Raw genomic sequence first — 14,968 nt, forward strand, 5'->3', positions numbered from 1 at the left:
GATGATGGACGATGGACGGATGATGGATGGATGATTGATGGATGATGGACGGATGATGGACGGATGATGGACGGATGATGGACGGATTATGGATGGATGATTGAGGGATGATGGACGGATGATGGACGGATTATGGATGGATGATGGACAGATTATGGATGGATGATGGATGGATGATGGATGGATGTATTCATGAATGTACTTTCATTCAGTGATTATTTCATGCATTCATATTGGTTCTTATTATTGTTATATATGATCTATTATTTCACTACTATTATGATATTATTATTATTATGTTGTCAGTTTGTCCTGCTGATTATTTAATAATAATAATAATAATAATAATAATAATAATAATAATAATAATAACAATAATAACAACAATAATAATCTGCTGCAGGCTCGGTAGGTTTCTTTCCGAACGCTCACCTGCTCCAAGCGCTCCAGTTTGATCCGACAGCTGGTGCTGAGCGGGGCGTTTCCTCGGAGGAGGTTGACTGCTGGCGCCATCTGGAGGCAGAGACACACACAGCTTAGGAACTCTGGACTGTCAGTCAGCGGGGTTAAAGGTCAAACCTCAGGGAGCGTTTGAACACACAAATGTCGGTTTTATTTTCTCAAACACAAACAGATGTCAGGTTGGATGTTTAAATCGTTCCCATGGAAATGTCCCAAGTTGTTGAGTTTCTCCTCCGTTCGTCCTCCGTCTGTCCGTCTGCAACCGTGACGTCAGACGACCGACACGACCGTCTGCAGTTACACCTCAGGATTCCTCGCACGCAGAGACGGGATGACGCCTCAGACCTCTGCGGCCAATCACAGGCCGGACCTCCCGCCCGCCTCACTTCCTCCTCGACGGGCGGCCACCATCTGTCTGCCTCCCCGAGTCCACGCTCAGATTCACACCTCACTTTTCACAGTTCTTCTCCTCACTCACCAACTAATGAGAGAAACAGTGAACCGATGACCTGACAGGGTGGAGGGGGGGGGGGAGGGGTGGTGGTGGAGGGCGGACAGGTGGGCGGGTCTAATTTTATCCATAAAGCCTCTGAAAGGGCGACTTTTCAGATGGTCGTCCCATATTTGTGATCTTGATATCTCATGAAACCTTCATGAATTTTCTTCAAATTTGGCACAAATGTTCACTCGGACCTAAAGATGACCTGATTAGATTTTGGGGATCAAAGGTCACTGTGACCTCAATCTCCATCCCAGCCACCTGTCCTATTCTTAAGAAAAAAAAAATCTCAGAAACACCTTGAAAAAAATTCTTAACATTTTGCACAAATGTTCACTTGGTCCCAAAGATGAGCTGATGTGATTTTGGGGGTCAAAGGTCACTGTGACGTCATGTCCGTCCCATTCTTGTGGACATGATATCTCAAGAACTCCTTGTTGGAATTCCTTCAAATTTGGCACAAACGTTCACTTGTGCTGAAGGATTAATTGATTCTATTTTGGTGGTCAGATGTCACTGCTACCTCACGTCCATCCCATCCATTTGTCTCAATCTTGGGAACGCAACACCTCAGAAAAACCTTGAATTTTGTTTAAAATAATTTGGCACTAATGTTCACTTGGTCCCAAAAATGGTCTGATTATATTTTGGGGGGCCAAAGGTTACTGTGACCTCACGTCCACCCATCCGTTTGTCCCATTCTCATGAACACGACATCTCAAGAACGCCCTGATGCCAATTTCTCACCGGGGTTTGTATCAGGGATGATGTCACTCTCCGGTGGGGAGGAGACGCACGTCTCTGTTCTGATTGGAGAAATCTGCACCTGCAAACATGAACATATTGATTAGAAAAGATCAGTGAAATATCTCAACAAACATCAGATGGATCGTCGTGTAACTTTAAACAGACGTTCATGGTTTCCTTCAGACTCTTTCATTTAGAGCCATGAGGAGGGAATTCAACCAAAATATTTCAGCAGCTATTGAATGTTTTGTGCTCATTTGAAATGTGAGTAACAACCAACAAAGATAAAAATAATCAAAACTGTAAATCTTCAGTTTAAAATCCAGGTTTTTCTGCAGCATCCAGACGACATCATCAAACCTGGGTGACGTTGACTGCCGGCAGAGTCTCGCTGGCCGGGTTCCGGCTGGACGTGATCTTGGTGACCACGGCCGGCTGCGGTGGCGCGGTGCCCAGCCCGGGGGCCCTCGGCTGGGGCCCTCCTCCCCCGCCGGGCCCCTGCAGGGAGATGGGGCTGTGCGGCCCGCTGCTGGAGCTGGAGGAAGACCTCCGCCTGATGAAGGCGATCTCCACCGTGGGATCGGGTCTGCAACACCAATATCAACCAATCCAATCATTGATCAAAGAAATGTTATTAAACCAATAGAAATCAATATTTTTAAGATTCTTAAAACAGATGTCGGCTTGTTGGACCTGAGTTTGGTGCGCGTCAGGATGCTCCTGGCCTCCTCGTACGTCACTCCGATCAGAGACTCTTTGTTGATGGACACCAGCTGGTCGCCGACCTGCAGCCTGCCGTCCTGAAACAGAACCACCACACGAGAACCGTCACACGAGAACCGTCACACGGGAACCGTCAGGTTCAGAAATGACACTTTCATTTCATGACTTCCAAACAGGAAGGAGCCTGAAAGACGCTCCGGTTTGAGACCAGTTTTATTTCAGGAGTGACAGTTCTGTCATCAGTCCTCTCTCTGTTCATCGATCCATTTCAGAATCGTTTCCAATCGATCGATCGGTTCTGGATCAATAAGACCCCGACTGACCTTCTGGCAGTCTCCTCCAGGCATGATTTCCTGAATGAGCACCATTGGTCCCTCGGCTCGGTTGGCTCCGCCCTTGATGACGAGCCCCAGGCCTGTTCCCTTGGCAACACATATCAACTGAATGACACTGTCACTGTGGGAGGAGGAGGGAGTGGGGGGACGAGGGGGGGATTAAAAACCTTGCTTGCATTCAGTCAACATAATCCTCCCCCCCTCCCCCCTCCTTCTCCTCCTGCCTCACCCCCTCCTCCTCCCGCTCCTCCTCTACCCCCTCCTCCCTCCCCCTTCTCCTCTCCTCTCCTCTCCTCTCCTCTCCTCTCCTCTCCCTCCTCCTCCCGCTCCTCCTCCTCCCTGAAACCGCTGAAGATGTGTTTCCCTATTTTTAGCTGCTGCTGGTGTTTCCATGCAGTTTTAACAGTTTATGTAACGACCATCTAAAAACAGAAAAAACACTTTTTCACGACTCTCCGAGTGTTTTTAAATTCTGAATTCTGTCCTCAGAAGTCTGAACTATTAACTATCAAATAGAGTCCCTCAGTCCCTCCAGGATTTCAAGGAGGTTTTTGTTGCATCAAAAATATTTCATTTTGCAGCAGATTTTTCTCAAAAACTGCGACGTAACATGTAGTTTTTAAGTACATTAGTTTGAAGTAAAATTACAGAAATATTTGACTTGTCATCTGTTTTTAGGCACCAAGGTTCATTGAAAAATAACTCGATTAAAGCCTCAGATCTTCATCCTTTGAAAAGATCAAACCAAAAATTGTTTGATTTTCTGGTGAATTTTCTCCAAAATTATGATGTAATTTGTGAAGATTTTAGTGAGGTTATTTTTAGGTAAAATTTATAAATTAATTAGCTGAACATCCCAGAAATATTCTACCTGTAATGTGTTTTTCTTTCTGTTTGAAACTCAAAGTGATAAAAAAAAAGTGTCTAAAAGTGAAATTAACACTTATTTTTGGTAATAAAATCAGTTTTATTTTGAAAGGAGACTTTATGATGTCGTACTTTCAACAGAGTTTCTATTAACGACAGTTTTTAAGGAAAAATTGTGGGAATTTTGCTAAATTAAAAGCTGTTAATTTGATATAAATAGAATCTGACCTACTTTTTATGTGTGAGTTCATTAACTGACAACAATAACACGAGAACAATAATCACACACACCAGGCTCCATTCTAAAAATGAAGGATTTTAAAGAAAGGAAGTTATTAGTGCTACCTGAAGGCGTGCGTGGCCGCGTGCACGGCGTAGGGGGGGTTGGCAGAGTAAGTGGGGGCATGGGTGTAGGCGGTGACCCCCTCTTTAGGACTGAGGAGCTGGGGGCTCTCCGACCGGGAGGAGGAGGAGGAGGAGGCCGTGTCAGTCACCTTTCCTGAGCACAGAGAAAAAGAAAGACGAGAGGTCAGTAGGAAGAGGTGGGAGAGGGGGAGGAGGAGGGTGAGGAGGAGGAGGAGGTTTTAGAAAAAGGAGATCCTCCTCTTTAAAAGTGAGGAAAACTTCTGGAAATATTTTTAGAGTTTCATGTAAGATTTAAACTCAACCTCAACGGAAATAGAAATGCAAAAAAAAAAAAGAATAAAAAAGCTGATAAAAATAGAAAAGAAAAAAGGAAAATAGAGAAAAATATATAAATAAACAGAGACAAACAAAAAACTGTGAAAAATAGTAAAAACATAAAAATAAAAAACAGAGAAATAAGAAAAAAGAAACTGAGCAAAATAGAGACAAAAATGTAAAAATCGGAGAAAAATTGAGTAAAGCGGCAAAAAAGGAGGAAAATAAAAAAAAGTTTCTACCTGCGTGTGTGTGAGGTGAGCTCACCTGTGCAGGTGAGTTTTACCTGTGGAGAGCTGCGTGGGAGAAATCCGTCCTGAAGCCGGGACGTTGTTGGAGCCGTACTTCTCCATCAGCTCAGCGAACTCCCTCCTGAAGAAACGTCACGTTTCATCTGAACACGCGAACTAAAACCAGGTTTCATACCAACATTTAACATTTAACCATCCACCTGGAGGGAACTTTGTTTTTGTTCCCCGACAGGAAGTCAAATCCGAACAGATTTACGTCCCCACAACACAAATATTACAACTAAAATGTAAAATAATCCAGCGGTACATTTTATAGAAGTAAACATCAAAATATCAGCTGATTGTTAGAAAATGATGATGAGGAATATTTCAAGGAAATTATTTGAAAAATAAACAAGCTGTGAAAATGAATCTGTTACGTTTGAAATAAAACCGTGGTCTCTTCCTGTTTTATTCTCCGTGAACTGATCTGTGAGCGTTTGTCTCCCTCACATGGACGCTGAGGAAACCTGAGGCCTCTCATCACAGCGCCGGCTGATCTCAGCCTGATCCCTCCTTAATGCCTTTTAAACAGGATCTGCTGGACCGCAGGGAGAAAACATCCGGCGGTCAGAGGTCAGAGGTCAGAGGTCACTGATCTCCATCTGAACTTTGCCACTTTGCTTTCTTTAAGAGGAAACATAAATAACTGCAGGAAGAGTGTCTCAAGACACTTTTTATTTCTTATTAAATCATTCCAACCAGAACCTGATGCGTTCACTGACCTTCTCCTAGAAACACCTGATAATGTTGGTTATTAAAACGACCTCATCTGTCTGAGACGGAGAGACGCAGGAACTGGAACTGATATTATGGGGACAATTTATATCGAGTTTTAACTCATGTTTGCTGTGTGATGTATCAGGGACGATCCCTGAAATCCCACACTACATGTTACCATGGTTACAAAATGATGCTGGCTGTATAAGAGACAGTATTGAGGTACTTTTGTGTCTTTTTTTCTTTTTGTTAAATTTCTCACACTAAAATTTTAAATTAAGTTTGTAAGTTAAGGTGTGAGCAGCCATTTTGGGTGTCACTTTGATTTGGTTGGGAGTCAAAACGTTTTTGTTGGGAGTCAAAACGTCAAAACGTTTTTGTTGGGAGTCAAAACGTTTTTCAAAATGTTTTTGTTGGGTTAGTTTAGTAAATCTGTAGTTTGAAATCAGCCAGTGATGCTCAGAATTTAAAAACAGCTGCAAGAAAGAAAAGATGAAAAAGATATGAGCTTTTCTTAGATTTTGAACATTAGTGAGGGAATAAATGAAAAGTTTCTTCCTTCTTTTGTTATTATCAGGACATGAAACAGTCCTGAACAGTGATCCATAGTAAACTAACTGTCCCTGAACGCACCCTGATGGTTCACGTCTGTACAGCAGTTTCAAAATGACATAATCTCCCCCTCCGTCCACCTGAACTCCATCAGTGAGCTTAAACTCCGTGTTTGTTCCTCAGGACAACCCCTGAACCAAAATCCCAGCTTCATGATTGCATCACGTTGTCCCCGCCGCGACCCGCCCGCCGCCAGCTGCACACAATCATCATAATTTGTTTTAAAGTGTGAAACAAATCGCCACAACAATCGAGGTCGAGCTCCGACGTTTGACGTGTCGGCCCAAAGCTGCTTCCACACACACACACACACACACACACACACACACACACACACACACACACACACTATTGGAATTTATTGGAGACAGAGTTTTTTTGGTGCCAGCCCCAGGTGGCCATCGGTGGTATTACATTTTCAGACTTCCCTTTTCAGCCCCAGAAGCCACGTCCACTTTTAAAAACACGGGTTGTAATAAGCCGCTTTAACCTTTGGGGTTCATCTATAGTTGTGCTCTCAGTTTGGGATCGAGGGGCGGGGCAGGAGGCGGGGCCTCAATAGTACATCTCCACCCACTGGTGCACTGCTTGTAAATGAGGTCACTGGAACAAGATGGCGGAGAACATTTCTGACAGATGGGGAGCTGTCAACAGGTTTTCTGTCATCATCTATCACCTGTCCTGCTCAGCAAAGCTTTCTGGGTGTTGTAGGATTTTTCCCTAATGTCATAATAACTCTGCGACGCCTCCCCGGCAGCCTGCTGAGAGTGTTTCTGCTGATCTGTGAGCTGTGTGATGGGCTGCAGCTCTTTTCCCTGTGGACCGACAGCTCCGTGTCCCGATTGTGTCAGGCCGACTTTGAGCTGACGTGGAAAAGCGGCGGCGACAGCAGAGTGCCAGGTCAGTTTACCTCCCGCCTGTCAGCCCAACACACCCTCAGCTCCGAGTTTATACCGAGGACGGATCAAACTCCTGACGTTTCTACGGGCCGGACGTAAGAAGACCCGTCTGTCCTCGGCGCTCCGAAAACGTCCGCTGGTGTCGGAATAAAAAGGAGATTCCATCTTGGTGAAGAATCCCGACTGTTCTCACTGAATGAGACGCTCCAAGAAGATGAAAAAGCTCCTTTTAATTATTCAGAAATGTCTGAACACCTGGATTTGTCTCAGGTGAGCTGGAGGGCACAAGTTGCGAAAAAGGGGAAACATCCTGCACATGTTCTGGCTCCCTGCTGGTGTTTCTATTTAAGATTTTCATCCACAGAACTTCAGCAGTGGAGAAATACAAAGATAGTCGACTGGAACCACACAAACAACCACGTAATGAGTCAGAAGTAATTACCTTTACACCAAAATAGTGACGGTTTTGAAGGAGATTGTCCAGTAAATCTGATTCTGATTGAACACAAAGTTGTTGCCATGACAACAGACGATGCTTCAAATCTGGATGTTGCTGCAAAATAAGCTACAGATTCTAGGAAGTGGATGTTTCAAACACACGTTGAACCCGAACACACAGAAGATCTCTGCAATCAGCACAGTTTCAAGATGGACACCCAAGATTAGAGTCACCAAGTTACACCATTTACCAAGAAATCAGTTTAAAACTAGTCCAAAGTCTATCTAAAAGTGGTCAAAAACCAAGTCCAAAATCAGTACTAAACCAAGTCTAGAACCAGTTCAAAAGCAAAGTCCATCTCAAAGTAGTCCAAAACTGGGCTGAAAACCAGTCCAAAACCCACGCATGAAACCAGTTTCAAACATGTCAAAAACCAAGGTCACAGTGACCATTGACCACCAAAATCGACTCAGTTCATCTTTGGGACAGAGGGAAAGTTTGTGCCGAATTTGAAGAAATTCCTCCACAGTGGTCCTGAGATATTCATGAGTACGGGACAGACAGATGGGATGGACATGAGGTAGCAGTGATATCTGACCACCAAAATCAAAACCAAAACTCAATTAATCCTTCAGTCCGAGTGAACCAAATTTGAAGAAATTCCATCAAAGCGTTCTTTAGATATGATGACAAAAATTGGACAGTTGTGTTGACCTCAGTTTATCCTTCAGTCCAAGCAGTGCAGTTAAAATTTGCGCAACTGTTAATTCATGCTTTTTTGTATTTTCATTTGTTTTTCTGTTATTTTTCGTATTTCAACTCGTGTTACAAAAAAATACAAAAAATAAAGTGCTTAAAAGAGACTAAAATGTGTTTCCCATATACCACTGCGCCTCCCTTTCAACAAAATATTAGCACCCTTTAGCATCCTGGGTTTATTTCACAATAAAAGTGACACATTTGTTTACCTGGATTCTTCATCTCTGGCAACCAGCAGGGACATGTGATTAGAGAGCGAGGCGGTCCTCAGGATCTCCACCGCCCTATCAGGACGCAGGAACCATTAACAGGTGTAATGTGATGTAACACGCAGCTGGACACATTTTATTCACTTTGGATTTGATGAGAGAAGTTGAATGGGAGTCTATGGAGCCGGAGGCTTTTTGGAGCCGACCTCTAGTGGCACTCGCTGGTATTGCAGCTGAAGACACTTCTGGATCAGAACCATTTTACAGACCTGAAGCTACGAACTCTTTTATATCCAGACAGGTGACTTAAGATTCGTCAATGTTAAAACTGAAAGACTGAAGGAAATTGTTAGTCGAGCATCAAACGCAATACCACTAAGCGCCTCTAGAGGCTGACTCTGACTGACTCCCATTGAAAATGTGACTTCTCTTGAAATACGAAGTCCACAGACTGGATATAAAAGTGTTCGTCATCTACGGGTTTGAAAAGTGAAGCCAACGCATAATCCCTTAAAGTGTAATACCACTGAGGGCCACCAGGGGCTCCAATAGACTCCCATTGAAAAAGCATCAAGTTGTCTTCAGAAATACAAAGTCAGTAAATGTTTCCAGTCATCATGGTGTCATTAGATAAACTCTGTGTTCTGGTCCTTCTGAAAATAAGTCCAGCATTCATTAGATATCAGGCCTCAAAAAACAGTATATTTGGGGGCGTGGCTGCTTGACTGACAGGCCTGCCGGTGTAGTCTGCCACTTTAAACCGTTGCCGTCATGTTTTGTTTGGAGGCCAGAGGTGACTATATTTGGACACTAAGCCCCGCCCACCTACACCAGAGACCTAACTGCGCTACCAGGCATGTCAATCAAACCAGACACTGCACTGGTTTCACTTTTTAGACCCGGAGACTAAGAATGTATTTAAAGTCACACAAACAGTCTAACTCACCTCTCATTGGTCACCCCGATCAGACTGATGTTATTGACATCCAAAATCAGGTCACCTGACTTAAGCCGACCTGGAACACAGTGACGGTCACAGACAGATGGGCGGACAGGTGAGGAAGGACAATAAAGATAATGATAACTTTTATGTCCCAGAACAAGACAATACAAAAAACAAAAAAAGATCTACAACGTACCATCCAGAGCGGCCAAACCGCCGGCGATCACCCGCTTGATGTAGATGCCGAACTCCTCTCCGGTCATCTCTCTGTAACCGCCGATGATCTTCACACCTGTGAACACACACACACACACACACACACACACACACACACACACACACACACCACACCACACACACACGAGCTCAGGTCGGTCAAAAACGAGCTGTCATCAACACGTCAAACAAACCTCCCGTCTCCATCAGAGAGCCAGAGGTCAGAGAGGTCGCTCACCGAGTCCTTTCCTGCAGTCGCTGAACTCCACCCTCTGGACGGCCCGGTTGATGCCGTGCGGGCCCATGATCGTCCTGGCAACGGAGCAAAAACACACAACAGATTCAGAGATGCGGCAGCATCCTGCCTCGTCCAAAAGCCTCTCTCTCTCTCCGTCTCCTCAGAGCTCCGCTGCTGCACAAAATAATCAAATCATCACAGGATTTTATCATTGTCCCCCCTCCACCCCCCACCCCCCCACCCACATCCAACCAATAAAATCTGTCGCCTCTGAAACGACGGCGCCGGTTGAACTGTGCGGTGACCTGGATGTCGGGCGGCGCCGACAGACACGAGCGATGATTAAAGGTGATCAAAGCGGCGCCGGTTCTGTCGGAGGGAGCGCTCGTCTTTTTTGCGGAGAGATTTACGGGGTGAGAAGGGTGGAGATTAAAGCCCACGAGATTTCTCAGACGTGGTTGACGTGACGCCGCCGTCTGCCTGTCCCGTCCGTTGGAGCCGACCTCTAGTGGCACTCGCTGGTATTGCAGCCGAAGACACTTCTGGATCAGAACCATTTTACAGACCTGAAGCTACGAACTCTTTTACATCCAGACAGGTGACTTAAGATTGGTCAATGTTAAAACTGAAAGACTGAAGGAAATTGATAGTCGAGCATCAAACGCAATACCACCGAGAGCCTCTAGAGGCTGACTCTGACTGACCCATTGAAAAAGCATCAAGTTCTCTCCTGCAATACAAAGTCTCTGGTTTCAGTCCAGATCCAACTGAACCGTGATCCGGCCAATTACAGGAAGTCAAGCGTGGTGTCACCCAATCAAAATCAACAAAAGGACACAGGGAGTGAAAAGGAGAGTATTTAACTGATTTGGTCGGACGGGAAAAAACACTCTGCTTGAAATCTGTTGACAAATCTTCGGACTTATTTCGTTGTTGTAACGCCATAACAATAATAATAACTATAATAATAACAATAATATAGCGGCGACAAAATGAACGTGTTCATTAATTTTTCTACATTCAAACATTAACTGTAGTTTTGGACTTTAACTCCAAAATGATGATAAATAAACTCACTGATAAAAAAAAATGTTTGATTCAAATGCATCTGCTGTGTGGACACCGTATATGTTTAGGACCGTTGTCATGGAAACGCTCTGATTATCTCACCTATATCTTTGTCTGTAACAGCTTATCGATACGGTGTGTTCTGTAAAGGGATAACGTACAGAGAAGTCCAGGTCACTGATCTCTGTGAAGAGGCTTATTTTAAGAATAATAACATGATCCATCTTAAGGTGCCGTATGACGTAGTTATTGTTCCAAAACCTCCGTTTCTCAAACAATACCGGATTAACTAGCGCTAACTTTGAAAACAAAATTATTGGACTGATACAAAATACATGTAAACTTTGGCCTGAAGGTGGCGCTAGAGAAAAGGCTGCCAAGAATAGAGTTTATTATTTGTATGGTGGCAATCTTAGCGCAACATGAAGTAACATGAGCACGCTAACGTTGAGCTATGCGACTGTACCAAAGACAGACGCCTCAGAAACACCAGCAGGACAACTCGAACAATTCTGATAGAACTCGCGCTTTAAATTGGATTAAGGCTTGAAGTTCTGCAGAATGAAAGGCGGGGCTGTTTTGAGTGACAGGCAGGGGGCACCACCTCTTTGACCCTTGGTGGAGTACGGGCGGAGACACTCTGAACTCAGAACCCTAAAATCCGTCCCGGGTGTTTGTGTTTTTATCTCTTTACGAATCCTCTATTCATTTCTGTGGTTGTTCTTTTGGTTTTTAAATTCACATATTTACTGTTTGGTTGTTTGATTGGTGGACGTGTGCTGTAATTAATACTGGATAAGATGGTTCTGGTCCGGTTCTGTTGGTCTATGAGCTTTGTTGCCGTCAAATTAATGAATGCGTGAATAAAATGAGAAGACGGTGAATCTCGGAGGGTCATTAGATATATTGGCACTTAGACTGAACCTGCAGCAAATTAACAAGCTGCCGGCGGACCCGATTAGATCCGTTTGCACGCAGCCCGGTCGGGAGGATTAAGATCTCAGCATTAAGACTGATTCACTTCACCGGTTTGGACTTCTCGTGGGAGTCGGTGATCCCTCCCGGAGTCTCTCTGCACCGAGCTCAACGCCGACATCCAGCTTTCTACAAACGTGCTCAAACCATCAGCTCCACATCGAGAACCCGACGGCAGCGAAGCCGACTGCTGGGACACGAGGGAGCAATTAATCTATTAAACTGATCACTTAACGCCGGATAATCCACCTCACCTGCTGCAGAGCATGAACGTCAGCAGCAGGGACACCAGAAGAAGAAGATACTTCACAGGTTGAACTGAACCATTCACCAACCGCTGAACTGGAGGCTTCATGACGTCCACAAACCAACGATGACATCACCGCTGAGTGCTGATTGGCCCGGTAACACCAGGCTGCAGCGTTTCACCGGGGAACATTGTTTTGTGTCGCGGTGTCACAATCGTAACGAATAATCACAAAACGAATAATTGCAACAAATGAGTTAATGGTGTTTTTCTGATAGTAGTTCAATAACACACACACACACACACACACACAGACACACACACACACACACACACACACACAGACACACAGACACACACACACACACACACACACACACAGACACACAGACACACACACACACACACAGACACACACACACACACACACAGACACACAGACACACACAGACACACACACACACACACACACACACACAGACACACAGACACACACAGACACACACACACACAGACACACACACACACACACACAGACACACACACACACACACACACACACAGACACACAGACACACACACACACACACACACACACACACACACACACAGACACACACACACACACACACACACACAGACAGACACAGACACACACACACACACACACACACACACATACACACACACATACACACACACACACATACACACACTCGGTGTGTGAATGTTCTCCTGATGTTGAACCATCGGTGTGTGAATGTTCTCCTGATGTTGAACCATCGGTGTGTGAATGTTCTCCTGATGGTGAACCATCGGTGTGTGAATGTTCTCCTGATGGTGAACCATCGGTGTGTGAATGTTCTCCTGATGGTGAACCATCGGTGTGTGAATGTTCTCCTGATGGCAGCACCTTGCATGGTGATCTGTCTCATTAGTGTGTGAATGGAAAAACATGTTAAAGCGCTTTGAGACCGAAAGGTGATAAAACTATACAAGTACAGACCATTTACCATTTAAACACACAAATAATGTTAATGTCACTAATGTCGATGCTCATCGAAATTCAACCTGTCAAATATCAGAAGTTCAACGCCTCGAGATGAACAGTTGGTGGCGCTAATTCTCCGCTCACGTGCCATTAAACCAGAGCAGAAGAGCTGACGTCATTAAATGTGACTTTTTTCTTTTTGTTCGTTTCAGCTGATCTTTATACAGACGACAAAGAACTACTCTACCAATAATGAAAAATCCTCTTAAAGCTGATTGGGTAATAATTGTGACAGGACATAGTTGTGTGGTGTTTGTATTGGAGGAGTTTTTACAGGAGGTTTGTGGCCCCTTCACCTCATTGGTCAGTTGCCATCAGGTGACAATAAATGTCAAAGTTTCCCAGTTCGAAGTGTTTCATCTCCTTCAGTGTCGCTTCAGGTCGAGTATTATATTAAATAAATACGGGAGGATTTGTCTCCATCCCAACGTGTCGGTGAACACGAGCGAGCTGCTTCCTCTGAGGATTACTGTTTGCATATTTAATCTCCTCCTGTCGGTTCGCCGTCTCCCGTATGTTCAAGCGTCAAATCAAAACAAGAGCTGGGAATGAAAGAAAAAAATAAAAGCAAGGGGAGACTCGCTGCAGTAAAAACTGCAGCAGATGTTTCCATGGAGACGAGTGATGCTGCGGGTCAGACGAGGACACGTCGATCTACGAGTTTGTTTTTACATACAAGGAAACAACAAACACATAATAAAGTGTTTTAGTTATTTACATGAGATTTATATTGATGATATCAATTCATTTTGGCCGTAATAATTAAAGATACAAATTAAAGGATCATTCTGCTTTATTTCCGCCTGCTGTGTTTCCATTAACTGTTTTACATCCTGCAAAAAGCTCAAGTTTCTCTGCTTTCAATGTTAAAGTTCCATTTTTGATCATCATCGACTCCTTTTCGCGTCTCTATCGCTTGTTTTATGTGATTAACCTAAAGATGTTTAATCTACAGCTGAAATGATGAGTCAATATGTTTGATCGTTTATAGATGGATTGATCTGAGAATTAGTCATGAAACGAGTGGTTGTTTAAAAAGATTATTTAAATGTTTCCTTCATTTTCTACGGTTGAAACCTGAAAAAAAATAAGAGATTTTCTCTATTTTCTGACACAAAATTTGAACGAAAATAATCGCAGGAGTGAAAATAATTCACGTTTTAATTTACGATGAAATAAGAAGAGCATCAAATCAGACGCAATTAAAAATGAAGTGATTATTAAAATTTCAGTGGTTTAAAAATAATAAAAATATTCTGCAGTTATAATTTTTTAGATCGATGCAGTTTTATCTGAAAACCTTCAGCTGTCAGAGAAACGTACAAAATGTTCCTCTGAAAGTCAAAACGGAAATAAACAAGGAGCAAAAACTCTTCTTGAAGCGGCTGGCGCCACCGTCCTGTAACACGCCTTTAACACGCCTCTAACATGCGTGACCCAGAATCACAGAGTGGCGTGCGGACTTAAACTCGGAGGCATCTGTCGCCGGTGAACCAGCTTCACCTCTGAAGTCTGAGAGCCGCACGGACAAAGATCGAGGACGAGGCACAAAACACCAGCCGGGAAAACATCTCGAGGAGGCGACTTTCTCCTCCTTCTTTTTAAGAAAAGGAGACGAGGAAAGGAAGGAAGGAATGAAAGGAGGAGCAAAGGAGGAGATTATCTTACCAGTAGAGGAGAGACAGCCCATCGAAGCGCTCAGCGTCCTGAGGGAGAAATGGCATCGCACAACGACGTGAGGCGAAACTAAATAAATAAAAAAACACACACACACACACACACACACACACACACACACACACACACACACACACAGGAGAGCTGGCAGCAGCTGGCTGAGAGGAGGAGACGAGAGGAGACGAGAGGAGACGAGAGGAGACGAGAAGAGACGAGAGGAGACGAGAGGAGACGGTGGTGGTTTAAACCAGGTCGGTGTGTGTGACCGGAGAGAGAAGAGAGGGATGGAAATCCGCCTCGACAGGGAGACA

General features: G+C 44.2%; 1 protein-coding gene across 1 annotated transcript in view; it reads right to left on the reverse strand.

Moving 5' to 3' along the window:
• stxbp4 (syntaxin binding protein 4) overlaps window positions 1-14,789 on the reverse strand; it is a 20,236-nt gene extending 5,447 nt beyond the window's left edge. The window contains exons 1-12 of the mRNA XM_069160427.1: window positions 14,649-14,789; window positions 9,640-9,713; window positions 9,382-9,477; window positions 9,189-9,258; window positions 8,243-8,317; window positions 4,601-4,686; window positions 3,979-4,132; window positions 2,755-2,887; window positions 2,402-2,508; window positions 2,069-2,294; window positions 1,709-1,787; window positions 437-513 (exon numbers count right to left, since the gene is read on the reverse strand). Of these exons, the coding sequence (XP_069016528.1) occupies window positions 437-513; window positions 1,709-1,787; window positions 2,069-2,294; window positions 2,402-2,508; window positions 2,755-2,887; window positions 3,979-4,132; window positions 4,601-4,686; window positions 8,243-8,317; window positions 9,189-9,258; window positions 9,382-9,477; window positions 9,640-9,713; window positions 14,649-14,704 (1,233 nt within the window). The 5' untranslated portion in view covers window positions 14,705-14,789. The remainder of the gene's footprint in view (window positions 1-436; window positions 514-1,708; window positions 1,788-2,068; window positions 2,295-2,401; window positions 2,509-2,754; window positions 2,888-3,978; window positions 4,133-4,600; window positions 4,687-8,242; window positions 8,318-9,188; window positions 9,259-9,381; window positions 9,478-9,639; window positions 9,714-14,648) is intronic.
• Between the last annotated feature and the right edge of the window lie 179 nt (window positions 14,790-14,968).

The sequence above is a fragment of the Embiotoca jacksoni genome, unplaced genomic scaffold (assembly GCF_022577435.1).
Source record: "Embiotoca jacksoni isolate LCO1_2020_lvr unplaced genomic scaffold, fEmbJac1.0.p SCAF_26, whole genome shotgun sequence".
NCBI classification, from domain to species: domain Eukaryota; kingdom Metazoa; phylum Chordata; class Actinopteri; family Embiotocidae; genus Embiotoca; species Embiotoca jacksoni.